Source organism: Ursus maritimus, unplaced genomic scaffold (assembly GCF_017311325.1).
Source record: "Ursus maritimus isolate PB19 unplaced genomic scaffold, ASM1731132v1 scaffold_27, whole genome shotgun sequence".
Classification (NCBI taxonomy): Eukaryota; Metazoa; Chordata; class Mammalia; order Carnivora; family Ursidae; genus Ursus; species Ursus maritimus.
Window position 1 is genome coordinate 37,594,391 of NW_024425230.1, and position 25,781 is coordinate 37,620,171.

Here is a 25,781-nt window from a genome sequence, read left to right on the forward strand (position 1 = left end):
TTAACTCCTTGCACATAGGCCTGCCTCTTGAGCCCACTCCCCTTTCCCTGCCTCTCGTCCCACTCAGTAGGTCCCTTCTGGTATGGCTACCTTCTTCCCACCTCTCCTCTTCTTCCTCCTCCTTTTTTTTTCCCTTCAGTTTGTGAGTCTAGGTACCTTCTTCCCACCTCTCCTCTTCTTCCTCCTCCTTTTAGTTCCCTGTGAGTTTGAGAGTCTAGGTTGTGCTTTCCTCCAGGAAGCCTGCCAGAAAGGCTTGTAAGAGTGTGGGGCCCTGGAGCAGGTGGAGTGCCTGGTGTCAAGCCCCATCATCCAGCCCACCCCCTCGGGAGTTCTCAAGAGGCATCGATCACCATGAAATAATTTTAGGGCAGGAGAAAATGCCCATCTTACTGCAGTCTGACCTTCATGGTGATGTTAGGCGTGGGGCGTTGCAATCCATTCTGACCCGGCGTCTGACCAGTAATCACCACTTTTTATCCCCTTGCTCTCTCTCCAACTGTCTCTGTTGGCTGGAATTTGCCCTGCTTGTGTTTCTGTCCCCCCGCCCCACGTGTCTGTGTGTGCGCTCCTACGGGCATATGTGTATGTGGGTTTCACCGTGTGCGCCCCCTCTCTTTCCCGCGCTCCTCCCCTGCCCCTGCCCGCGTCCCGCCATCCTCGCCCCCAGCGCTCGCAGGCTTCTCTCTGCACCCGGAGTCTCAGGTGGTGGAGGAGAATGGGACCGCTCGGTTTGAGTGCCACATTGAAGGGCTGCCGGCGCCCGTCATCACCTGGGAGAAGGACCAGGTGCCGGTGCCTCAGGAGCCTCGGTGAGTGTCCTGTGGGGGGCTGGGGAGTGGGTCCGGGGGGGCTGACCAGAGAGGGCGCCGGCTTGTGCTCGGGAACCAGGATTCTTAGAGCCGCGGTGCCTCCATTTGCCCAGACTGGCTTAGGAGCCAACCACGGCCTGGCTCTCGGCTCACCGAGACCCCAAAGAGAAGCTGGGCAAGAGGTTTTGTTCCCTGCCAAGAGTGCCCACTCAGCCACGGAGCTCGGGTAGAGTCGTGATAGGGCCCTTCAGAGCTTACCTAGTCCAACCGCTTGCCTCACTGAAGAGGAGACTGAGGCCAGAGAGCAGCTGTGCTTTGTCCAAGGCCACACGGTGAGTCAGTGGCAGGAAGTTTGTTGTTGGTTAAGAGCAGAGTGCGGAGGCTGCCGGGAGGCTTTTCTCTCTGCAGGGCTCCTCTGGAGGTGCTACCCAGGGTGCACCAGCTCTCTTGTCTCTCAGTTCCACCCCATGGGTATCTGCTGTAGGGTTATGGAGGTCCTTCCCATTTTCCCCTCCTCCCTCCCCATAAAGGTAGCAGGTAGGTGGCGCAGTCCCAGGGGAGAGTTTCGGGGTGAAAGAGAAACAGAAGCTAGAGCCAGGACTTGACCCTTACTGCGGCAGGAGCAGAAAGCGCAAGGCTCGGTCGCTTCTGTGGACTCTGAGCTGGTCTCAGGACACGGCTGTCACCCTGTGGATTCTTACCTCTTTGGAGATGTAAGTCCGAGGCCCCTCCCAGCCACCCCCCACCCCCAGTCTCTGACTCCATCTCTCTAGCTGTAGTTACCAGCTCGTTCGCTCTCATTCTCTCCTGCTGGAGGTGGGGTTCTGTGGGCTCAGAAACACTGGTTTCCAGGTCTCCCTGCCCTGAAACTAACTTGTCTTGAGTGTGTTAAGTTGTCCCGGCTCCTCTGACTTTTGCCCACATCTAGGTGGGGGGGAAGGTATAGGAGAAACTTCTGGGTAGCAAAGCCACAGGGCACATCCCTGGGAGGGAGGAAGAAGGGCAGGGGGTCAAGCTGCTGATTTGGATGATGGTTTAGCCTGTTGCTCCTTGCAGGGGCCCTTCTCACTCAGCTTCATTCTCCCCATCTATAAAATTAAAGGAAAAGAAAAAAATGAAGGGGTTGGATTAGATCACTGTTCTTTGGAGAACATTAGTCATTAAAGGTGCTTCTCGAGAAAAAGTATTCTGTGGTCAAATAACGTCGGGAAAACTGCCTCTAAATCCCTTTGTTGGAGTTGACAAGGCTCTGAGAAGTCCTGTACAGAAAGCTGTTAAACTTGTTGAACCAAGCACTTCCTAGACTCATCTGCCCACAGCTCCTTTTGCTACAACCCCGTTAACATCCCATGAATGAGCATGAGCGTTCTAGGGAGCGACCTTGGAAGCGCTGACCCAGCCTTTCTAGCACTGAGCCTTGCAAATGTGGGCCCCCTGCTGCTGTCCGGTTGGTGCTTCCTGGGAGTTGCTGAGTGAGAACCAAGGGAGAGCCCACTCCTGGCAGCCCCCAGAGAGAGTAGGAGAGAGCAGAGAAGTCGCCCCGTGTTGAAAGACATGATAGGCCCCACTTAATGAGAGCTGTTTTCTCACTTAATCCTTCCCATCATCCTTCAAGGTAGGTATTTCTTATTTTCCATATTTTTCTCTATTTACTTTTAGTTTATATTCCTGGAAGATGCCTTTTCACATTCATGTAAGCAAAACAGAAGAAACAGTCATCACCCATAGAAAGCCTCTGTTAGTTTTGATGTCTATCTTCTGGAATTTCCCCCTATATGTTTATAAATACGCTCTTTTAAAATTTGGATTATATTGTACACACTGGGGTGTCTGTTTGTTTTAAGTAAACTCCCAGTGTGGGGCTGGAACTTACGACCCCCTAGATCAGGAGTCACGTGCTCTGTCTACTGAGCCAGCCAGGTGTGCCCATACTGGGTCTTTTTGCTCAATCACTGTTTTTCCAAAACAAAAATGGGATTATAGAGCAACTTCTCCTCTTTTCTCACTTAACACGTCGTGAGCACCTTCCCAGGTCTGCGTACATGGTTATGGCAGATATTATTATCTGGATTGTGAAGAGAGAGAACCGAGGATCGGAGACAGAAGGAACCTGGCCCAGGTCACACAGCTAGGACACGGAGCGTGGGATGCCAGGGGTCTGCCCCAACGACACACACACCTCTTGTGATTCGGTGGTTGGGGTGGGGAAGCTGCAGGCTCCAAAGAAGTTCATGCCACAGATGGGCTTAGAGGTCAGGCGGTCCAGCCGTGGCTCCGAGCAGAGGAGTTACTCCCCCCAGAGTTTCCCGGCAAACGGTAGGGCTCCGTCGCCTCCCCACATCTAGCTCGGGCATCATTCGATGAAGCCACAGGCCTCTCCCAGAAGTCTGGAGCTGCCAGTTCCTGGGCTCTGGGAGTGTTTGCCCCCAAGTCCTCTGAAAAGTGATCCTTCGCTATAAATAAGCCAGGCTCACATGTCGCAGCACATTGTGTGGGGGAAATAAAGAAATGTGTCTAAAACAGCAACTTGATTATGCCCAAGGTATGTATTGTCACACATGCCCAGATATAGGACGCGTACAAATATGCGATTCGTAAACGCAGTGCCGTGGTCGGGAGACTGCGTGCCTCTTGTTGGGGGCCGTACGCACATGCGGTTAACTAACGCACTCTGTCGAGGGGTAGGTGCATGGTTTTGGAACTGGTGGTGAAGACTAGACCCCAAGGCAATTCCCTGGTACTTAACACTAATTTCTAACGATAGGAGGTCATTTTCCCTCCACGGGAACCAGTAATCAATGAGAGCAATGTTTCCCAAATCCCAGGCATTCACAAACCCCCTTTATAGTTTCGGCCACTCCTAAGCCATTTATTCAATCGCTTGCTTAATACATTTCTTTAAATCAGCTCTCTTCTGTAACTTTAATGCATACTAAAAAGGAACATTATCTCACTGCAGTAACATGGAAAACCAGCAACACGAACTATAAATATAAGGTAGCCATAAAAGTAAACACATAACCGCTTGAAATCATAGAAAAATGGGCGTCCGGGTCCGCTTGAAATCATAGAAAAATGGGCGTCCGGGTCCGCTTGAAATCATAGAAAAATGGGCGTCCGGGTCCACTTGAAATCATTTTTGTCATCACCATTCACTCGCACTTTAAAAACGTGCCACGAAGGGACCTCAGTACCGTGGGCTACCTAGTTCAGTCTTCTGCCCTACCCATCTCGCAAAGCTCAGGGGTCTGTCAGCCTCGTGCGACCCTCGGCCAATGGCCCTTTTCCCTAGGTGGATCTCTGAAGGGCTCAGGGTGGGGGCTCCTTGGCCCCTCTGAAATTCAGAGCAACTGTGTCATTTCCACTATGTTCTTTTTTTTTTTTTTTTTAAGTAATCTCTACACCCAACATGGGGCTCAAACTCATGACCCCAAGATCAAGAGTTACGTGCTCTCCCAACTGAGCCAGCCAGGCGCCCCTCTGCTGTGTTCTTGAATCCCTGGTTCCAAGTGACCTTTTGGGGATGGGGCCCCAAACTCAGGCTTGGAAAGAACATGATCCTTTCCTTTTGGACAGAGGTTGCTTTTCATTCTATCAGTAGCTATTTTGTTTTATTTGAAATTTGAATTAATTGTAAAATAATAAAACATACCAATTTAGTGGGGAAAAGTCACCTACCAACTGGACACAGACAGTTGTTACTATTGTGATTGTTTCCCCCCCAGTCTTTTAAAATAGGTTTACAGTTTATATCATTGTAAACGTGTGTTTAGAATCTGTGATTCGTGGATAGTGTTTATGTCCATTATCTAATGTGAGCTCATAACATAGTAGGGCCGGGGCTGTGAAGAAGGTAGGACAGAATTATTTAACCCATTTTTCAGATGAGAAGCCTGAGGCCCACTCGTGGGATGTCGCTTGGTACAATCACATCTTGCCGGAACCGGCTCTGCCCTGTGTCGCAGCTTCTTCCGTGTTAGAGCCAGCGTTCCCACCACAAAGTGTTCAAGGGCGTGCCTTTTTCAATTTCAATTTTTATTTTTTATTTTTTTATTTATGTTTTAAAGATTTTATTTATTCAATTTCAATTTTTTAAAAGTTTTCTATTTCCAAACTAATAAGTATTCAAAAAATTTTTTTGAATACAACAAATAAGCATTCCCAGTAATCACACTGCCCGAGAAAATCTCCCTGAATGATGTGAGCTTTACCGCCCTTGACTCTCCCTGTGCACATCCTAACATATCATTTATCTCGTTTCCAAACATAGAACTGCTTCATAAACACTGTTTTGTGACTTTTCCCCCCACTAACCAATATATCTTGGACATCTTCCCAAGGACAGAGCTTCTAAAAACACATTCTAACAAAACAGAACAGATTTTAGATGAACACTAAAAGTGGTTCCATCCCAACTCTGTTGGCTGCAGTGACAGCACCACATCTGAAGAGAGGTATCCCTTTTTTCCTTCCCTGCTTCCTCCCTCCCTCCCTCCTTTCCCACATAATAAGGAAATGATCCTTGTCAAAGGAGGTATTGGCTCTTGGGGACCTGGAGCACAATTTCCATGGAAAGCCTGGGAAACTTTGGGGTTAGGTAATGTGGGTTGCTCTGGTGGGAACCCTGCAGGCAAGGTCAGCGGGCTAGACTGAGGAGGAAGAAGGGTCTTGGAGGCGGAGTTTATTAGGTGGAGGAGACCTGGATGGAGATGGGGGTCTTGTTTCCCAGCCGGGTTCTGCTTGTCCTTCCCCACTTGTGCTTTTCCATCAAATTTTCCTGGCCCAGGATTTTACCTCCCACCACCTTTTGCTTCCATGTCCCTTCCCCCCTGCTGACCCCAGCACTGATATGGGCAGCTGCTGGAGCTGAGGGTAAGACACTGGGGCAGAGGTGCGGTTTGCCTGTGAGATGAGGGAGGGAGGGAGTGAAACAGGTTTATGTTCGTTCTCTTAGTCTTTGGGCTACAGCAGGTTTCCAGGCCTGTGGCCAGAATTTTCTCCCAACACCCTTGAGCTAGTTCTTCTCTCCTGTGTTTAAATTGTTTCATACCCCGTTTCCCCATGAGCCAAGGGACCTTCACCAAGCACGCTGCTGTCCCATTCCCTCTCCACCCTTGGCCTAGCCAACATCCAGGGACCAGCACCATTTGCTCTATTGAGAAACTGGGACTCTTGACCGGGAGCTAACAATGCAAGGATCCTAGGTGAGGATTCAGGAAGAAACCCCACCCCCCCACCCCCGCACTTGGGCGAGAACTTGCTTCACTTACCACCACCCCAGTGTCCTCTGCAAGGACACAGCCTTGCACTGTCTCCCAAGCAAGGGCTCCAGACTTTCTAACCTGAGCCGCTTTCCAACCCTCTAACCAAGAGGGCAGAGAATACCACCTTCATCCATCTGACCCCTCCTAAGTAGTGCATGTGTTGACTGGGTCTTCCTGTGGACCCTTCCTGGGCATTCTTAGCCATCTGATGGCTGCTGAGACAGGCAAGTGGGAAGGACATGGGATTTGGCTCTGGAAGACCTGAGTTCAAGTTTTAACACTGCTCCGGCTGTGAGTCCCTGGGAAAATAACGCCCCAGTGCTTCTTTTTTTTTTTTTTTTTTAAGATTTTATTTATTTATTTGACAGAGACAGAGACAGCCAGCGAGAGAGGGAACACAAGCAGGGGGAGTGAGAGAGGAAGAAGCAGGCTCTCAGTAGAGGAGCCTGATGTGGGGCTCGATCCCAGGACTCCAGGATCACGCCCTGAGCCGAGTAGTAATGACTGAGCCACCCAGGCGCCCCCGCCCCAGTGCTTCTGAGACTTTGTTCTGTCACCAGTAAAATGGAGGTTGTGATGCCCTCTATCTCTTCAGATTGTTTGGAGGGTCAGATGATATTCTGTGAATAAAAGGGAGTTTTATCAGGGAGGGGAGAAGTATTATAGGCAGAGGGCAAATAGATTCACACTGTATAGAAGGCTCTATGATAAAAGTAAGTCTCTCACGGTCCACCCCTGGGATCCCAGGTCCCCGCCCCAGAGACAACCCCCATTACCCGGGACGTTCTGTGCAAGCATGTAAGTGTGCACATCCCCACACACCGTTCTGCACCAAACACACGTTGGAGATCGTCCCATTTCAGCCCACGTGGAGCCGCCTCCTTTTTCACAGCTGCCTAGCATTCCACTGTGTGACCGTTCCCAAACTGACTTAGCTAGTTCCCACCCCACGGACGGACACTTGCATTGTTTCCAGTCTCCTGCCATTGCCATCGCAGTGCTGGAGTGAATATCATTAAACAGGTTTTTGTGTACATGTCTGGGACTATCTGGGATAGAATCCTCGAAGTGGTGTTGCTAGGTCAAAAGGCACGTGCAGAGTGGATTTTAATATATTACCAGCTTGCCCTTGAAGGAGGGTGTATCGATTGGCATGGCCACCAAGACAGGAGTACTTTCCCCCCATTCCTTCATCCACATAGGGTGTGAGTAAACCTCCGGATCTTTGCCAGCCTGGTGGGTGAAAATGGTATCTCACAGCTTTAATTTGCATTTTTTAAATTATGAATAAGGCTTGAAAGTAAGATGTTGGAGGTAGTTCAAGCTGGAAGGGGGGGGCAGGACAGCTCCCTGCGGAGCTCCTGCCCACCTCACAGGTGCCCTCTCCCCCTTCCCAAGGCTCATCACTCTCCCCAATGGGGTCCTCCAGATCCTGGACATCCAGGACAGTGACGCAGGCTCCTACCGCTGCGTGGCCACCAGCTCCGTGAGCCAGCGCTTCAGCCAGGAGGCCGTACTCAGCGTGGCCCACAGAGGTAAGGGGGCAGGCTGGGCAGGGAACCCTGGGGCTTTCTGGCATCAGCCACTCAGAGCTGGCAGGCGCCTCCTGAGGTCCAAGTTCTGCCTTCAAATTGCCATTGGGGAGGTGCGGTGTGGCCCAGAGAAGGCAGAACCACCCAGGGAATCAGAGACAGAGCGGGAGCTGGAACCCCAGACTCCAGGCTCCCAGTTCAGGGCGTCTTCCAGCAGAGGCTCTGTGCTCCCTAAGGTTGGGTGGGGCATCCTGGGCTAGGGACGAGGGTGGGGGAGGGAGGAGGGGACGTGTCTGAAGAGGGGTTTTAGGAACCCCTGATCCCTGCCCTTTGGATTCGCCCCTTGCTGCTGGCTGGACACTGCACATCTGGTTCCCTGCAGTCTGGCGCTCCTGTCCTCTCCATTTCTCTGAAAATTTCCTGTCCCAGTGTGATGCAGTAGGAAGGGCACACACACGGTTTGGGGTCGGAAAGACCTGGTTTGAATCCTGGCCTCTCTGCTTACCATCTGTGTGACCCTGGGCCGTTATCAAATGTCTAGCTCAGGAGGGCTGTGGGAATTAGCTGAGATAAGAGTGGAAAAGTGTCTGGCACCTGGCACGTGCTCAACAGCTCTTAGTGCAGGCCTCCCCAAGGGCCTCTCGCTTGTCTTCCTCTGCCATGGCATCTCCTCCCCCACCCTGCCCTTCTGCACACCTCTTCCCATCCCCCTCATCCCTCCCACCTCCACTCCACCCTGTTTGCCTGTGGTTTAGCCCATAGGCAGGTCTGGGAGTCTAGTTCCCTCTCCCTCCTGAGCTGGGGAGTCTCTGTCTCCGCCTGCTGGACAAACTAGGTATTCCCCTTGCTGAACCACGGGCCAGGGTCACAGGGAGAACTTCGCCGGGAATCAGTGCTCAGGGAGCTGCCGAGCTGGTGGAAACTCGAGCCTACCTCCTACCTTTCCCACAGGGAAACCCAAACCCCTTTGGAGAAGGGACTTGCCCAAGGTCACACTGCCTTAATGGCAGTGCTGGAACCAGAAACTATGACTGTTGACTCCAACTCTAGGCTCCAAGTCTGCTCATGACCCTGATGGTCCTCTGCCTGGAGGGTGGGTTCCATTTGGCAGGGAAGAATGGGGATGGTATGCCAGAGGCCAGGTTATTCCTCTCCTGGCTCCAAGAGAAAGAGCTCTGAGTTCCAGTCCCAGCTCTGCCGAACTATGCAGCTGCTTTCCCCATCCGTCAGATGAAACCCTGGCTGTTCCTGCCTCACCTGCCTCACCAGGTGACTGTGAGCATCAGGTGAGGGACTGCACATAAAGACACCTAATGGTAAGGCTGCTTGCTGGCCTGCCCTCTCCCCAGGGTCCCTGGCGTCCACCAGGGGGCAGGACGTGATCATTGTGGCAGCCCCGGAAAACACCACCGTGGTTTCTGGCCAGAGTGTGGTGATGGAATGTGTGGCCTCCGCTGACCCCACCCCTTTCGTGTCCTGGGTCCGACAGGGTAAGTGGAGGGAGGGGACCCGAGGGCATGGGAAAGGAGGGTGTGGCATCTCATGTGTCCCCAAGTTGGGAAGCTATAAGGGTGACCGTTCCATGTGGTCGGAACTCCTCTCCCAGGGTGGAGTGTGGGTGGGGGGACCCGGACAGACTTAGGCATCAATCTGGGTAGTACGTTTCGTTTATGAAGCACTTGGCCTCTGCCACTCACAAAATCGTCACTGAGACCTTATTTAGGGTGCGCTCAGCGGTGTTGCAGGTGAATGTGTGAGAGCTAGAGTCAGGCGAATGCGGGCCTCCGCCACCGGTCTGCAGAGCTGCCCCTCGGTCCGCTCAGATGGCTGCTGCCTTGTGTCCTTGGCTTCGTGCTGGGCACAATGAACTCATAGATAAAACACACACCCAGGAAGAGAGGTCTGACGGTATCGGGCCACAAGAGCTAAGTGCCAGGCGTATCGGGCCGCAAGAGCTAAGTGCCAGACGTATCGGGCCGCAAGAGCTAAGTGCAGGCGTATCGGGCCGCAAGAGCTAAGTGCAGGCGTATCGGGCCGCAAGAGCTAAGTGCAGGCGTATCGGGCCGCAAGAGCTAAGTGCAGGCGTATCGGGCCGCAAGAGCTAAGTGCAGGCGTATCGGGCCGCAAGAGCTAAGTGCAGGCGTATCGGGCCGCAAGAGCTAAGTGCAGGCGTATCGGGCCGCAAGAGCTAAGTGCAGGCGTATCGGGCCGCAAGAGCTAAGTGCAGGCGTATCGGGCCGCAAGAGCTAAGTGCAGGCGTATCGGGCCGCAAGAGCTAAGTGCAGGCGTATCGGGCCGCAAGAGCTAAGTGCAGGCGTATCGGGCCGCAAGAGCTAAGTGCAGGCGTATCGGGCCGCAAGAGCTAAGTGCAGGCGTATCGGGCCGCAAGAGCTAAGTGCCAGGCGTATCGGGCCGCAAGAGCTAAGTGCCAGACGTATCGGGCCGCAAGAGCTAAGTGCAGGCGTATCGGGCCGCAAGAGCTAAGTGCAGGCGTATCGGGCCGCAAGAGCTACGTGCCAGGCGGGACTGCCTGCAGCAGCTGCTATCAGGGTGGGGAGGCTGCTGGCTACACATCACTCTGCCGTCTACTGAGCGCTCAGCCCGCCCTCCTGCCAGAGCCTGGACGAGCCCTTTGAAGGGGGTAGGGGTGAGGACTCTTATTCCCATTGGACAGATGAGGAAACGGAGGCCCAGAGAGCCAAGACCCAAACCTTAGAGCCTGTTCTCTTTCGGGTACACCACTTCCTACAGTCCTGTATGGAAGAAAAGCAAGGATTTTTTTTTTTAAAGATTTTATTAATTTATTTGTCAGAGAGAGAAAGCACAAGCAGGGGGAGAGGCAGGCAGAGGGAGAAGCAGATTCCCCGCTGAGCAAGGAGCCCGACTTGGGACTCGATTCCAGGACCCTGGGATCATGACCTGAGCCGAAGGCAGATGCTTAACCAGCTGAGCCACCCAGGCGCCCCACAAGGATTTTTTTAAAGATTTTATTTATTGGGGCACCTGGGTGGCTCAGATGATTAAGCGGCTACCTTCGGTTCAGGTCATGATCTCCGGGTCCTGGGATCAAGCCCTGCACCCAGCTCCCTGCTCTGCGGGAAGCCTGCCACTTCCCTTGCTCATGCTCTCTCTCTCTGTGTCAAATCTTTTCTTAAAAAGATTTTATTTATTTTAGAAAGAGAGTGCAGGGAGGGCATGCAAAGTGGGGAGGCAGAGCAGAGGGGGAGGGAGAGGGATAAGAAGACTCCACACTGAGCATGGAGCCAGATGTGGGGCTTGATCCCACAACCCCCCCCCCCCAGATCATGACCTGAGCCGAAATCAAGAGTCAGACACCCAACCAGCTGAGCCATCCAGGCGTCCCAGCAAGGATTATTTTTGTTTCCATTTGTGTCCATTTTTCCATGAGAAGTGACTTGTCCCAAGTTGACGGCAGAAGTGTTAAACCCCACTTTCTGTACCTTTCGTCCCTGACTCAGTCTGTTATCCTATACTATCTCCTTCTCGTAAGTTTTTATCTCACATTCAAAAGAGACCTTACGCCTCACTGGACTCGGGACACTTGCCTAGTTAGGGGGATCCTGGCGCCAGCAGGACCCTCATACCATTATTGGGATAGGCCTGTGGTGTCGCCTGGAAGTTCTAATATTAATGTTTCTCAAATCCTGACCTTGCATCAGGATGAGCTAGGGGGGTTGTTAAAACTGCAGACTCCCTCTCTTCATGCCCGGACAGTTGTGACCCAGGAATCTTAAACTGCCCTAGGTCCTTGCTACTGAAAGTGTGGTCTTTGGACTCACCACTTGCACCTCGTTAGAAATGCAGAATCTGGGGCTTGCCCTAGGCCTCTGCATCTTAACAAGGTCCCCTGAGATTCTGTGATTCAAATGCACAGTGAGGATTTGAGGATTGCTGTCCCAGAGAATCCTGACACGGGTGGTCCTGGAAACCCTCTTGCAGAAAGTCTGCGCATAGCACCCCTGGACAGGGGCTGGGAAGAGAAAGGCTGGGAAAGGACTTCCTTCCAGACGCCCACCACTGTTCCTTTTCTAGAAACTTATTCCACCAAGGCAGGGAAGGGACTTGGCCTTTTGTTTTGTTTTCTTCTGATTGCAGAGCTTGTGTGTGTTCATTGTAAAAACTAGGGAAAAGCAGAAACAGAAAACATTCCACCACTCAAAAAGATTAAAATAGTTAACATACAAGTGTGGATTTTTTCCTATGTACACGTACATTTTTCCCAGAAATTGGGAGCATGCTGACCAAGTCTTACTTTAATTCAACAGTATATCATAACCATTTCCCCATCTCTAAAGCTTTTTCAAAAAGTAATTTTAATGACTATATTCCATCATTTGAATATAGCCTAATGCAATTTGCCAGTTCCTACCATTGAATTTTTAAGTCCTTTTCCATTGCCCGCTGTTACATAACATTGCAGTGATCAGCCCTGTTCGTATCTCCCCAGGACAGGTGCCCACAAAGGGATCTCTGGGTCAAAGTCAAGGTGGAGCCCCTCTCAGCATTTACCCTTCCTCTGGGAGCTTACCCTTTTAAAGAACTTTCTCAATTTGTTGGTGAGAAATTAACATCTGTGTTTTGGTGTGCATTTCTCTGATTATGTGAAGTTGAACACTTTTTTGGTGTTTCTTGGCCATTTGCATTTCTTCTCTGGATTTTCTGTTCATGTTCAGAAATCAGGGGCTTTTGGGGCGCCTGGGTAGCGCAGTCGTTAAAAGCGTCTGCCTTCGGCTCAGGGCGTGATCCTGGCGTTCCGGGATCGAGTCCCACATCAGGCTCCTCCGCTGTGAGCCTGCTTCTTCCTCTCCCACTCCCTCTGCTGTGTTCCCTCTCTCGCTGGCTGTCTCTCTGTCACATAAATAAATAAAAAAAAAAAAATCTTTAAAAAAAAAAATAAAAAAAAAAAAGAAATCAGGGGCTTTTAAAATGGTTCTCAGGGGTGCCTGGGTGGCTCAGTTGGTTAAGTGTCTGCCTTCGGCTCCAGTCATAATCCCAGGGTCCTGGGATCAAGCCCGTGGCGGGGCTCCCTGCTCAGTGGGGAGGCTGCTTCTACCTCTAACCCCTGCTTGGGCTCTCTCTCTCTCACTCTCTCTCTCTCTCTCTCAAATAAATAAAGTCTTTAAAATAAAATAAAATAAAATAAAATAAAAATAAAAATGGTTCTCATTTCAGATTCAAGATGAAAAGTCTTGCATATATTCAAATCTTTGGTTCTGGTCAGACCTTTCCAGCCATGCCTTCATCACAGTATTGGGATAAGACCATACAGGAGGAGCGTGTCCTTCTTGAAAGAAATTAATTTAATAATAATGGTAATAGTAATAACTGACAAGTGTACTGAGCACCTGTTACCTGCCTGCATTGCGCCTGGCTTTCTCACAAGCTTTATGTGTCCCACCCTCACAGCATCCTTCCAGCTAGGGACTATCCTCTTTCCATTTTACAGGCGGAGACACCAGGGCTCAGAGAGCGTCACGCCTCTAGCAAGTGGAGGAACGGAGATTCAAACAAGGGACTGTTGTGTTCTCTTAACCGGGTGTGGAGGGCCCCCCACCCCGGATCCGGAAAGTAGATGGAGGGGCAGTCCTCGGTGCCCTCCTCCACCCATCTTCATCTCCTCCCGCAGATGGCAAACCCATCTCCACGGATGTCATCGTCCTGGGCCGCACCAACCTACTCATCAGCAGCGCGCAGCCCCGGCACTCGGGCGTCTACGTGTGTCGCGCTAACAAGCCCCGCACGCGCCACTTCGCCACGGCCGCCGCTGAGCTCCGCGTGCTGGGTAAGGCGGGCTGCGGGACCCTGCGGGGGGGGGGCGGGGCGGGAGGTGGGGAGGAGTGGGGCGGATCAGCTAGGGCCAGCGAAGGGAGGTTGGGGACAGGGAGGGGGGGTATGGGCAAGTGGGTGTGTTAGAAGGGCCGAGGGGCGATCCTGGAGAATGAAAAAGGGCTGGAGCTAGGGGGCCGGCATTCAGGGGAGAGTGGGTACTGGAGGGGACAGGCTAGAGGACTGGAGGCGGGGGAGTGGGGGAAAGAGATTGGAGGATGGGGTGGGGGAAGTTGAGGCAGGGAGAGGAGAGGGGTGATCAGAACATGGCTGGGGTGATGGGGGGTGGTGAGGGGAGATCTGAGTGGGACCTAAGTCATGAGGGGAAGGATAGGACTGAGAGTTCGGGGAGACAGTGGCGTGGTCTGAGTGACACGAAACACTGGGGGACGGGGTTGCCCAGGGCTGGGATAACTGGAGAGAGGTAAGTCTCCCAGGTGCAGGGGACACCTGGGGAGAAGGCGGTTAGGGCACCTAAGGGAGTGGGGTGAGGCCCAGGAGGAGCTAGGGTACCCAGGGAGGTTCAGGAGGCCCGGGGACAATTTGGGGCGGGGAGGAGACCGGCCAACGCGGGGCTGGGGTGAACCGGGGAGGAGCAGAGGTAGAGCGGCGCCGCCCGCGAGGGTTTGCGGGGCGGGGTGACCCAGGGAGAGGCTGGAGCGAGTGGAGGGCACGCGGGAGCCGGCAGAGCCCCTTGCGGCCGGAACGCGCGCTCAGCGTCCCCCTCCCCGCCCGCAGCGGCCCCGGCCATCTCTCAGGCGCCCGAGGCGCTGTCGCGGACGCGGGCGAGCACCGCGCGCTTCGTGTGCCGCGCGGCCGGGGAGCCGCGGCCAGCGCTGCGCTGGCTGCACGACGGGGCGCCGCTGCGGCCCAACGGGCGCGTCAAGGTGCAGGGCGGCGGCGGCAGCCTGGTCATCACGCAGATCGGCCTGCAGGACGCCGGCTACTACCAGTGTGTGGCCGAGAACAGCGCGGGCACCGCGTGCGCCGCCGCGCCCCTGGCCGTAGTGGTGCGCGAGGGGCTGCCCAGCGCCCCCACGCGGGTCACGGCCACGCCGCTGAGCAGCTCCGCGGTGCTCGTGGCGTGGGAGCGGCCCGAGCTGCACAGCGAGCAGATCATCGGCTTCTCCCTCCACTACCAGAAGGCACGGGGTACGTCTGCTGGGGACCCGTGCGGGGGCGCCTGGAGGGGGGCACAGGTTAGATGACGGAAAGGTTGCCGCCTGGGGGGGTACCTTTGGGGATAGGATGGGATGGGGTGGGAGCCCGCGGGAGAGGACCCGCGTGAATATGGGCTGGGCCATAGTCTTCAATGCCGGGCTGGAAGGGCTAACGTGTGTGGCCCATTTCCCCCTCAGCCACAGTCCATTATGACAGAGGAGGAAGAGGATGCTTTTCCTCCCAGGGAAAATGCCTAGGTATTCCTGGAGCCGGTGTATTAACTGCAGCAAGAGTCACTTCAAATAGACACCAGAAAGAACTTCCCAACGGATGGTGGAATTAATACAGTGAGGCTAGAAGCCAGGGAAGTCTATATCCTCCAGCTCAGATGATCTGATGATTGGTTATACCCAGACTATTCCAGAGGCTGGGACAATATGAAGCATCCCTGGACAGCCTCCAGCTGGCGGACCTCTGGGGGTGGCTGTGACAGTCCTTTTGTCTCCTGTGTCACTGCCCCAGGTGTGGACAATATGGAATACCAGTTTGCAGTGAACAATGACACCACAGAGCTGCAGGTTCGGGACCTGGAACCCAACACCGATTATGAGTTCTACGTGGTGGCCTACTCCCAGCTGGGGGCCAGCCGCACCTCTACCCCAGCGCTGGTCCACACACTGGATGATGGTAGGGCCTCTAAACCTGCAATGGGCACTCTGGGTTCCAGAGAATTCCCTGGGGATGGTAGCTCGCTTCTTTTTCCTAGTGTATGCCAAGGCACTTTTACCTGCCTCATGTCATCTTCTGTGCCCTATAAGGGGTGGGTGAGGGTTCTTCCCAACTTACAGTTTGGGAAACTGAGGCCCAGAAAATGAGAGTGACTTGCCCAAGGTCAGTCGTACAGCTGGGACTTGAGTCCAGGTCTTGATTCCCTGTGTCATATGGCCCTTCTCAATATCCGTGTACCCTCCAGTCAGGCAGGGGCCGGTGACATGAACCCATTGGATGTAGAAGATTGTGCCCCAAACCTTCTTCTGTCTTTGGTGTGGGAAGGATATCCCCTCATCTCCAGTTTGGGGCTCCCCTGAGAGGCTCCCTTTCCTCCCTCAGATCCTGGTCCTGGGCCTACTTCTGACTTGCTGTGTGACCTGGGCAAGTCTCTGACCGCTCCTGGGCCTCACCTTCCACGTCGGTGGAGCAGAGCTCACGCTGATGTTCTTCTGTCTCAGTCCCCAGTGCAGCGCCCCAGCTCTCCCTGTCCAGCCCCAACCCCTTGGACATCAGGGTGGCGTGGCTGCCCCTGCCTCCCAGCCTGAGCAATGGGCAGGTGGTGAAGTACAAGATAGAGTACGGTTTGGGAAAGGAAGGTAAGTGGGGGCAGGGTGAGGGCTCCACCCGGCTGGGAATTGTTGATACGAAGGGCTTACCAGAGCAGCAGCTGAGGATCCAAGCGGAGGTGGGGGGAGAAGTCTGAGGAAATGAGGCAGAGCCGTGGTGTAGGGAAATAGGAACGTGGACAAGAGGAGTGTGGTCTGGGTGTAGGGAAAGGCAAAGAGGCAAAGCTCAAGACAGAGGGAGGCCCGGGTTCCAGCCCCACCTCCTCCATAGCTATAGTGGGTAATGCTATTAAGTCCCTGCCTCAGTTTCCTCATCTGTGAAACGAAGCAGGTAACCTAGGTAATCCCTGGGATCCCTTCCAACTCCAAAAGCAGATGAGGGATAGCGTGGTGGAGGGCGTGCTTGCGGGTTTGGGGAACAGAGCACTGGGGAGGACGTGTTAGGGCAGATACAGGTGATCTAGGGAAGAGGGTTTGAAAGGGATAGAGTTAGGGGAAGACAACAGGCTGGGGGCCAGGGTGAGAGTGAAGAAGGAGGGAAGGTTGAGAAAGGGGCTTGGGCTCTGGAAGGGAAGCGGTGCCTGATGGCCTTCAGAGACAAGCCCTTGCCCCTGCGCCCTAGCGTGTGTGTAAGGGGACAGTCACAGACAGCTCACGGGGAAGTGTGGAGTCCATGCCATGGTTCTCTCCACTCTGAGCTGAGGCTGATGGCCTGCGTCTGCCCAGGCCGGAGGCATAGGAGTCTGCTCTGGAGCCACGGAGGCCGTCCAGGCACCGAGGGATCCATGCTGAGAGGGCCTCAGGCTCTCGTGGGCACTGAGGAACCAGGAACTGGGGTGGAATAGCTGGTGTAGGGGAGTTTAGGGCCCATGGTCCTCAGGTGGCCGCCCTGCAGCCATGTTTTCTGTCTCAGCCGACCAGGTTTTCTCCACCGAGGTGCCTGGAAATGAGACGCAGTTCACGCTGAGCACCCTTCAGCCCAACAAGGTGTATCGAGTCCGGATTTCGGCTGGCACCGGGGCTGGCTACGGGACCCCCTCCCCATGGATGCAGCACCGGACGCCCAGTGTGCACAACCAGAGCCACGGTATGGGGCCTGAGGGGAGACGAAAGATGGTGTGTGTGACCGTGTGGGTGTGCGTGTCCCACGCAGCCTCAAGCACGCTCTCCATCAGAGACCTTCCCTGGCTGCCCCTGCTTGACAGGCGAAGGCGGCCGGGTGCACAGGCAGAGGGCTGGCCTTTACAAACAAACCTGGGCTCCGGCCGGTGTCCCTTCTATCTGCTGTGGGACCTTGAACGAGCCATTCACAACTGTGAGGCTTCACTTGTGGCGTGAGGATTACTAATGCGTCGTAAACAAGTGTTTAGCACGTGATAAGAACTCGTCAGATAGTAGCTGCTTGCAGATGAGGACTGTTGGTTTTGTCAAGAGGCCCAATAATAGGGTGATTAAGAACAGACAGAACCTGGCACGCATACTATCTGTGTGACCTTGGCCGAGTTACTTAACTTCTCAGTTTTCTCCTCTGTAAAATGGTGACAATAGTATTTTTGTCATTTTATAGGGTTGTGAGAATAAGATTAAAATACACATACAAGGAGCTTAGAACAGTGTCTGACACATAGTAAGGCCCCACTCTTAGTCTCCAAGTAGGCTACCCACACCAGTGGCTCCTTCCCTCCTTCGCAGCCTCAGCAACCCCGGTGACCCCCTAGCCTCTCAGCACCCATGCATCCCTTCCTCCAGAAGAATTGCATAGCCCAACGCTGTGCCAGGCACTATCAGTCCTGCCCCAGAGGGGCTCTTTGCTAACCTCTTTGCAAATGCCCCGAGACATCCCTGCGTTCTCAGCACTCTGGGCGTGTAGAACAGGGAGTGCACCTCCAGACTGACCCAGGGCTGGCCCCGGGGGTGGTGGCTGCGTGCCAGCGCGTTGCGAGGAGGCTGGCAAGGCTCTCGCTCAGTGCTGGTTTCCTGCTTTTGGCCTCCTCCTGCCTCGTTCCCCTCTCCCACCCCTGGCTTCCTTCTCCTCATTCCTCCATCTCTCACTCCTTCTTTCCATCCCACTCCTCTGCCCCCAGTCCCTTTTGCCCCTGCAGAGTTGAAGGTCCGGGCAAGGATGGAGTCCCTGGTGGTGTCGTGGCAGCCGCCCCCTCACCCCGCCCAGATCTCTGGCTACAAACTGTACTGGCGGGAGGTGGGGGCCGAGGAGGAGGCCGATGGCGAGAGTCCCCCGGGGGGCCGCGGAGACCAGGCTTGGGATGTGGGGCCTGTCCGGCTCAAGAAGAAAGTGAAGCAGTATGAGCTGACCCAGCTAGGTGAGGAGGGCTGCGGGAGGGAGCGAGACAGACATAGCCTCGGTGGGGGACGGGGCAAGCTGGGCAGGGGAGTTGGGAACGGAATGCTCTCTGGGGATGAAAGAGTAGCCTCGGAGGTCCCTCTAACCAGTGACCCCCATGACCTTCCCCAGCCCCTGGCAGGCTGTACGAGGTGAAGCTTGTGGCATTCAACAAACACGAGGACGGCTATGCAGCAGTGTGGAAGGGCAAGACAGAAAAGGCTCCCACCCCAGGTGAGGGGGCTGGGGAAGGAGAGAGAGGAGGGCTCTGGCGAGGGGTCTGTGTGCCGCTTCCTTTCCTTTTCCTCTGGGCCAGCCCTGGTGCTCAAGCCATCCGGTAGCCTCAGCCACCCCCAGGCCCATTCTCCTAGGCTCGAAGGTCCTCTTCTAGACCCAGACAGCCTCTGTGGTAGAGGGAAGCTTCCGTCGGTGCCCTGCCTTTCAGGCCGGCTACCGGATTTTCATTACCCATGAGCAGCGCTGATCTGGAAGATTTGGACGGAGAGAAACCCCATGGTTGATCAGTGACTCCTAACCCTGTTTGATCCTTAAACATTTTTAAAACACATCCGCCTACAACATACTGTCTGATTGTCCCTCCACTCGAGGCGCGGAGGGTGTCCTCTGTGGCCCATCAGGAAACGGAGGCTCAGAAAAGTAAAAGGACTTGCCCAAAGTCACACAGAGCCTAAACTAGAACCGGGACTCCCGGCCGCCCATCAGAAGCCTGTCCACTGTAGTACACTGCCCCGTGGCTCTGTGTGGGCCACCCTGCTTGCCCGTCATGACACCCCCTCACCCCTGACGTCCCAGGCTGATTTTCCACCATGTGGTTTTGTCGAAGGGAGCACTCATCCGGGAGCCAAGACACCTGGGTTCTAATTCCAGTTTGTTCATTCCCCAAATCTTTTTTACTGTCTACTACCCTGTTCTGGAAGCTTAGTGATGAACAGTACAGATAAGGTACCCTCTGTCATGGCGTTTGTTTTATTTTATATTTGTGTAATAAGCACATCACCCCATAGTACTTACTATATAGGTCTTCGCTTGGGCTGCTGTAACGACAATACCCCAGACTGGGTGGCTGAAGCAACCATTTCTTTCTCACAGCCCTGGAGGAAGTCCAAGATCAAGGCACCAGCAAAGTCAGTGTCTGGCGAGGGCCCACGTCCTGGTTCCTAGACCATAAGCCATCTCCTCACGGGGTCCTCACGTGGCAGAAGGGGGGCTGGAGAGCTCTCGGGGGCTCTTCCATAAGGGCAGAGTTACGGACTGGAAGTTCGTGCTCCTCCCCTGCCCCCCAATTCATACATTGAAACTCTACCCTCCAGTGTGATGGAGGAGGAGGTAAATAACGTTAGATGAGATCGGGAGGGTGGAGCCCTCACGAAGAGGATCGGTGCCCTTTTAAAAGTCACGAGAGAGCTCACTTCCTCTCTGTGCTCTCCTCCGGAAGATCATATAATGAGACGTTGGCAGCCTGTAACCCACCAGGGGGCTCTTACCAGACTTGGGCATGCTGGCACCCTGGTCTCAGACTCCAGCTTCCAGAACCGTGAGAAAGGAATTTCTGTCGTTTGTAAGCCGCCCAGTCTGTGGTACTTTGCTGTAGGCGCCCGGATGGACTGAGATAGGCTACCGATCCCGTTCATGAGGGCCTCCCCCTCCCCGTTCAAATTTCAACATACATTCAGTCCGTAACACCATGCCAGACCCTTTCCTGTGTACTTAACAAATATTAACTAATTTAATGCTCATAACGACGCTGTGAAGGGATACTGTTCTCAGCCCCACTGACAGAACAGGGAATGGAGGCATGGAGAGGTTAAGTACCTTCTCCCAGGTCACACAGCGGCAGAGCTGAAACCGGAACCAGGGCCACCCGGCTCTGAAATTGCCACAATTCGCTGCCTCTCTGTGGTACAGTCTGCTCTGTGGATGACCTTGGCAAAAATCACTCACATTCTTGGGAGCCTCAGTTTCCTCAGCTGTGAGGTCCAGCTCACAGGACCAGAAGACAGAGGGTGAAGAAACGTGCCTTGGAACCGCGAACCACTACCCGTATTTCGGGGTGAGTGTCCTCCCTCCTCTCCCCACACTCTGTGTTCCCCTTCCAGACTTGCCCATCCAGAGGGGACCACCCTTGCCCCCCGCCCACGTCCATGCGGAATCCAACAGCTCCACGTCCATTTGGCTTCGGTGGAAAAAGCCAGACTTCACCACGGTCAAGATTGTCAACTACACTGTGCGCTTCAGCCCCTGGGGGCTCAGGAACGCCTCCCTGGTCACCTATTACACCAGGTGGGAAGCCAGCCGATGCTGCCGCGGGGTGGGTGGGGGGTAGCAGACGGTGATGACGGGAGGGACCCCGGGGATTCAGGAACCTTCCCTGGCTCACGTGTTGCATGGGGGCACTCTGAGGGTCTGAGGTCCTGCTGGTGCCAGCTGGAAAAGGGGGTCCATCCTATCCCGTCCCCTCCCAACAGAGCCTCGCACTCAACCGTAGGGAACGTGAGCAGGACAGACCCATTTCTCCACCTCAGAGGCCTCCCGACATGATGGGGAGGAGGCAGCCCTGATGCCGTGCTGAGAGGGTCAGATGGCGAGGCAGAGCCGCTGCCCCAAGGAGCGGCTGGTTAGGCAGAGGAAAAATCACATGAAAATATCATGGAAGACACAATAAAGCAAATAAAACAGAATAAAGTAGGAAAACATAATAGATACGTACAGCTGTGGCTGAAGTACCATTTAGTTGAGGAAAACATGCATCAGCGATGAATCCTTGGGTGGACAATGACTTGGATGAATCCAGGAAGGTTTCCTGGAGTAGGGGGCCTGGTCTGGAGATTGGCCGGACTACCCTGGGAGCAGCGTACAGCCAGACCTCTCTGCAGGACCTCTGGGTGGTGCCAGTGAGTAGTTTCCCCACCCAGGGTAGGGCCTGGGGCTGGGGGAGCGGATTTGGACGGGCCTGCCCAGCAGGGAGGTGCGCCTGAGAGCACTGAACGCATTTCTTGCCTTGGCAGCTCTGGAGAAGACATCCTCATTGGTGGACTGAAGCCATTCACCAAATACGAGTTCGCGGTACAGTCCCACGGCGTGGACATGGACGGGCCTTTCGGTTCCGTGGTGGAACGTTCCACCCTGCCTGACCGTGAGTGGCCCCCTTGCCACCAACCCATCTTTTACCCCCCTGCTTCTTGCTCCGACGGCCCTCTTTTTTGACATGTCCCTCAGAACCCATTTCTGTCTATCTCTGGCTTTGCATTCACATTGGCCAGTCCTGGGCTGGTCTTAACCACTTACTCCTAAACATAATGAGATTTAGAGAAGGGGCTTCTTTAAGGAGACTGCCAAGACCTCACTGAGCTGGTGACAAGGGGCCAGGTCAGGGAGGCAGGTGTCCTGGATTCTGTATTTGGGGTCCCCATCCTGCCCCTGACACACAGGCTTGGGCAGGTCCCTTCTGCCTTGGGCCTCTGTGTTCCCTTCTGTCAAAGGACGGAGCCATGTGCTGTGCACATCCGTGACTCTAGAACCTTTGGAAATGCCATTCCAAGACAGAGGGACTTTTGTTCTCATAGCAGAGGCTCTTCGGTTCTGCTGGCCCTGACACTCTTCACCTTCCCGTCTACAGAAGATCTTTGTCTCAGGATCTGAGATAGGAAGATGTGTGTGGGCTGGGGTGTGAAAGCCATGCACTCTCACGCATTTGCTCTTCAAAAAAACTGCTTACAAGTTGTCTCTCACCGACCCATGACTTCAGTTATGGTCTGAAACTGCATAGGGAGTTTAGGGGCCCTGGTGTTTTCTCAGAGGAGGCTTTATGACGTTGGCTCCCCAGCACCACTGGCTGTGCGACAGACAGGGGTGTTTTTTCCTTTTGCAGATGGGGGGACTGGAGCTGAGAAGCTGAGAGGCAGGGAGGCTTCTGGCAGCCTGTGAGGCTGTGGCTGTCTTATGCCTTAAGCCCTGGGTCCCCATCCCACCCTCTGCTGGGCCTGGAAGCCCTGAAACCCCAAATCTCTGTCCCTTTCCAACTCACTAGTTGTGTGTCCCTACTTCTCCTCCCCTCCCTTCCTCATTCACCCCTACCCCCAGGATCAGCTTCTTCTCTAAAAACAAAACACAAACAAAACCAAAAAGGTTGTACTTCTTATACTGGGATTCCCATGACCCTTAGGACCTGTGTCGGGAGCAAACATAGACCAAGGCTATACAGGGCATCAACTGATTTTACTTGAAGATTTGGGGGTAGCAAGGGTGAGTTAGGAACTTTCAATGATAGTTTTAAACACTATTTTTATGTTAAACTTTACCATGGAATGGAAGAGAAACATAGTATGAGAGTTCAAAATAAAATGTAAGGCTTCCAGAAAGTTCTGAGCCTTGCCCCCAGGTGTCTGGAATACCAGACAGTGTCCTCCGCCTTTGGAAGTATTTGGGTGTAGAAGTTTGAGATCTGCTCCAAGGAGTGAAGAAGAGTTTCTGGGAGGGGAGGAATGGTACTGAACACACCCACCCACCCCCCCAGCTGTTTTCCAGAAACTCCCCAGTTAGAGATCCGATCTCATTCTGCTTTGTGGTTTGTGGTTTGTCCTCATGCCCCGTCTCCCCCGGAGCTGGGGCTCTCAGGGACCATGCCTCGCCCTATCTCCACTTCTGCACCCCAGGGCCCTCAACGCCCCCATCTGACCTGCGCCTGAGCCCCCTGACGCCGTCCACCGTTCGGCTGCACTGGCGCCCCCCCACGGAGCCCAACGGAGAGATCGTGGAGTATCTGATCCTGTACAGCAACAACCACACCCAGCCCGAGCACCAGTGGACCCTGCTCACCACGGACGGTGAGGACCCCCCAGGCCGTCCAGCAAGGGCTTCCCCACCGCTCTCCCTTTCCAACCACTCCAGTGGCTGGGTTAGTAGCGAGAGTGTGGCTGAGGTTTGTTCTAGGGGTGGGAGAGCGGACCTTCTCAGTCCCGTTTTCCAGGCTGTTCCTGCATCCCGCACTCAGCCAACCTCCCAACCGGACTTTCCTTGCTTCCCCCTGCCCCCAGGAAACATCTTCAGTGCTGAGGTACATGGCCTCGAGAGCGACACTAGGTACTTCTTCAAGATGGGGGCGCGCACAGAGGTGGGGCCTGGGCCCTTCTCTGGCCTGCAGGATGTGATCACTCTCCAGGAGAAGCTGTCGGGTACGAGGGCACCCTGGGAGGGAGGAGTGGGTCCACCCCGGGACAGCCTCAGGTCTTCTGAGGCCCCTGGAGTTGACCTCTAATGCTGAAGTCGTCTCTGCCGGGGCCCTGCCCCCGGGCACAGCTACCCTTTCATTGTTCTGGACAGCTGGCTTCGTAGTCTGGTGGGGAGAGGACAGCTTTGAAGGAGGAATGGATGTAGTTCAGAGCTGATTCAGTCAAGAGGTCAGATTTATGGGAGACTGGCTTGGTCCTTCGGCAGATTGCTTCGATTGGAGGATTGGCTTGGAGAGGTGATGAGCTTTATGGGGTGGGAGAGGGTAGCAGGACTGGCTATGTAATTTGCAGGGCCAAGTGTGAAATGAAAATGTGGGGCCCTTATTAAAAAATGGGAATTTCAAGATGGTGATAGCAGAACCTTAAACCAAGCGTGGCGTCCTTCTAAGTGTGGGTCCCGTGCAACCGCTCTTGTTGCCCTCCCACGAAACCAGCCCCAGCGTGTTTCACGGAGAGGCCAGGTTGACAGAGAGGGACCAGAACTTCCGATGTCCGGTGGTGAGGACAGTCAGAGAGGGAGAGTAGCGGTGGATCCCTTCTTGCAGCAGAAGATTTTGAGTGTCCACAGGGTGAGACTCAGGCCAGTCGTCTCCTGAGGAAGCCACAGAAATCCTGAGCTTTGAATCCTGGACCTTGTCCTGGCCTTGACCTGTTCTGTCACCTCTCTGTCCCCTGCCAGACTCCTTGGACGTGCACTCAGTCACAGGCATCATTGTGGGTGTCTGCGTGGGCCTTCTCTGCCTCCTGGCCTGCATGTGTGCTGGCCTGCGCCGCAGCCCCCACAGGTGGGTGAAGGAGCCAGTCTGCCTGCAGAGAGGAGAGATTTCCAGAAGGGCGGCAGAGATGAGAGGGCCGGGAAAGTGGCCATGACTTGCCTGAGGCACCCCCAGAGGCCCCACTAAAACTAAGACTCTGGGGTGAAGGGATTGGGGGTGATGTCCTCATGAGAATGGAGAGTGGGTTTGGGGGAGCCCCAGCCTACCTCCTGGGCAAAGGTGAGCTTAGGCAGAGCTGCCTTCTCTCACTGCCTCTGTAGCTGCCAGCATCTTGGAAAGAGGGACCCCAAACCTCCAGATACTTGGGTCCTGGGGGGCGGGGAGGGGAGGAGGAAAGGTCCCATTTGCAATGTCACAGCTGTTTTGAACGTGGTTTCTTTTTTTTTTTTTTTAAAGATTTTATTTATTTATTTATTCAACAGAGATAGAGACAGCCAGCTAGAGAGGGAACACAGCAGGGGAGTGGGAGAGGAAGAAGCAGGCTCCCAGCGGAGGAGCCTGATGTGGGGCTCGATCCCATAACGCTGGGATCACGCCCTGAGCCGAAGGCAGACGCTTAACCGCTGTGCCACCCAGGCGCCCCTGAACGTGGTTTCTTAATCATTGCCCGGACAGGGAAACAAAATTCCAGAGATGGACAGGAACCTGCCTGAGGACATAGGCAGGACTAGATCTCAGGCCTGCCTCCACCCCTCACTTTCTGACCACTGTGTCTGATTCTCTGTCTTCCCTTCCAGGGAAGCCCTCCCAGGCCTGTCCTCCACGGCCAACACTGGGAACCCCGCACTGTACTCTCGAGCCCGCCTTGGCCCCCCTAGTCCCCCAGCTGCCCATGAACTGGAGTCCCTGGTGCACCCCCGTCCCCAGGACTGGTCTCCACCGCCCTCAGACATCGAGGACAGGGCTGAAGTGCACAGCCTTATGGGGGGCGGTACTTCTGACTGCCGGGGCCACTCCAAGAGAAAGGTAAGCCTGGAGCCTGGGTGGGTCAGAGCCCTGCCCTACAGCTCATTCCCAAACAGGACACCAGGGGGCGCGAGAGTACAATGTGTGACCCCTGAGAGAAACTCTACCGCCCTCCTCAGAAAAGCCGCTCTCTCTCTTTCCTCCCTGAAAAGGTTGGCAGGGTAGGGAAGCAGATGGGCCTCCATCCCTGGCAGAATGGGTCATCCTGGTTCTCACGGAAGGAGGGAAGGAGGGAAGGCCCACCCAGTGGACTGTTTCCTGGTGACTCAGTGTGGCCAACAACACGCTCCTCATCCTGGGAGCTGCAGAAACCTCTAAGACCCGGCCCTCCCCAATATGAAGACAAGAGGCTGGTCAGCTTGGCCGTGACCAAGTGAGACCAGGACCTGGATAAGGTGGGCCCAAGTAGAGCAGGTCCCTTCCATGCCAGCAGTGGTGGCTCGTCCTGCCCTTCTCTGAGGATCCTGCCCAGACCCTTGGGTGCTTCCTCCCTCTTTCC

At 54.6% G+C, this 25,781-nt stretch overlaps 1 protein-coding gene across 1 annotated transcript in view; it reads left to right on the forward strand.

The window, feature by feature from the left end:
• The window catches only part of IGDCC4 (immunoglobulin superfamily DCC subclass member 4), a 31,623-nt gene that overhangs the window by 2,543 nt on the left and 3,299 nt on the right, over window positions 1–25,781 (forward strand). Inside the window, exons 5-20 of the mRNA XM_040642638.1 lie at window positions 598–809; window positions 7,472–7,608; window positions 8,955–9,095; window positions 13,253–13,408; window positions 14,191–14,604; window positions 15,136–15,300; window positions 15,843–15,980; window positions 16,864–17,037; window positions 18,035–18,271; window positions 18,424–18,525; window positions 20,409–20,592; window positions 21,318–21,445; window positions 22,965–23,135; window positions 23,346–23,483; window positions 24,220–24,325; window positions 25,054–25,282. Of these exons, the coding sequence (XP_040498572.1) occupies window positions 598–809; window positions 7,472–7,608; window positions 8,955–9,095; window positions 13,253–13,408; window positions 14,191–14,604; window positions 15,136–15,300; window positions 15,843–15,980; window positions 16,864–17,037; window positions 18,035–18,271; window positions 18,424–18,525; window positions 20,409–20,592; window positions 21,318–21,445; window positions 22,965–23,135; window positions 23,346–23,483; window positions 24,220–24,325; window positions 25,054–25,282 (2,832 nt within the window). The remainder of the gene's footprint in view (window positions 1–597; window positions 810–7,471; window positions 7,609–8,954; window positions 9,096–13,252; window positions 13,409–14,190; window positions 14,605–15,135; window positions 15,301–15,842; window positions 15,981–16,863; window positions 17,038–18,034; window positions 18,272–18,423; window positions 18,526–20,408; window positions 20,593–21,317; window positions 21,446–22,964; window positions 23,136–23,345; window positions 23,484–24,219; window positions 24,326–25,053; window positions 25,283–25,781) is intronic.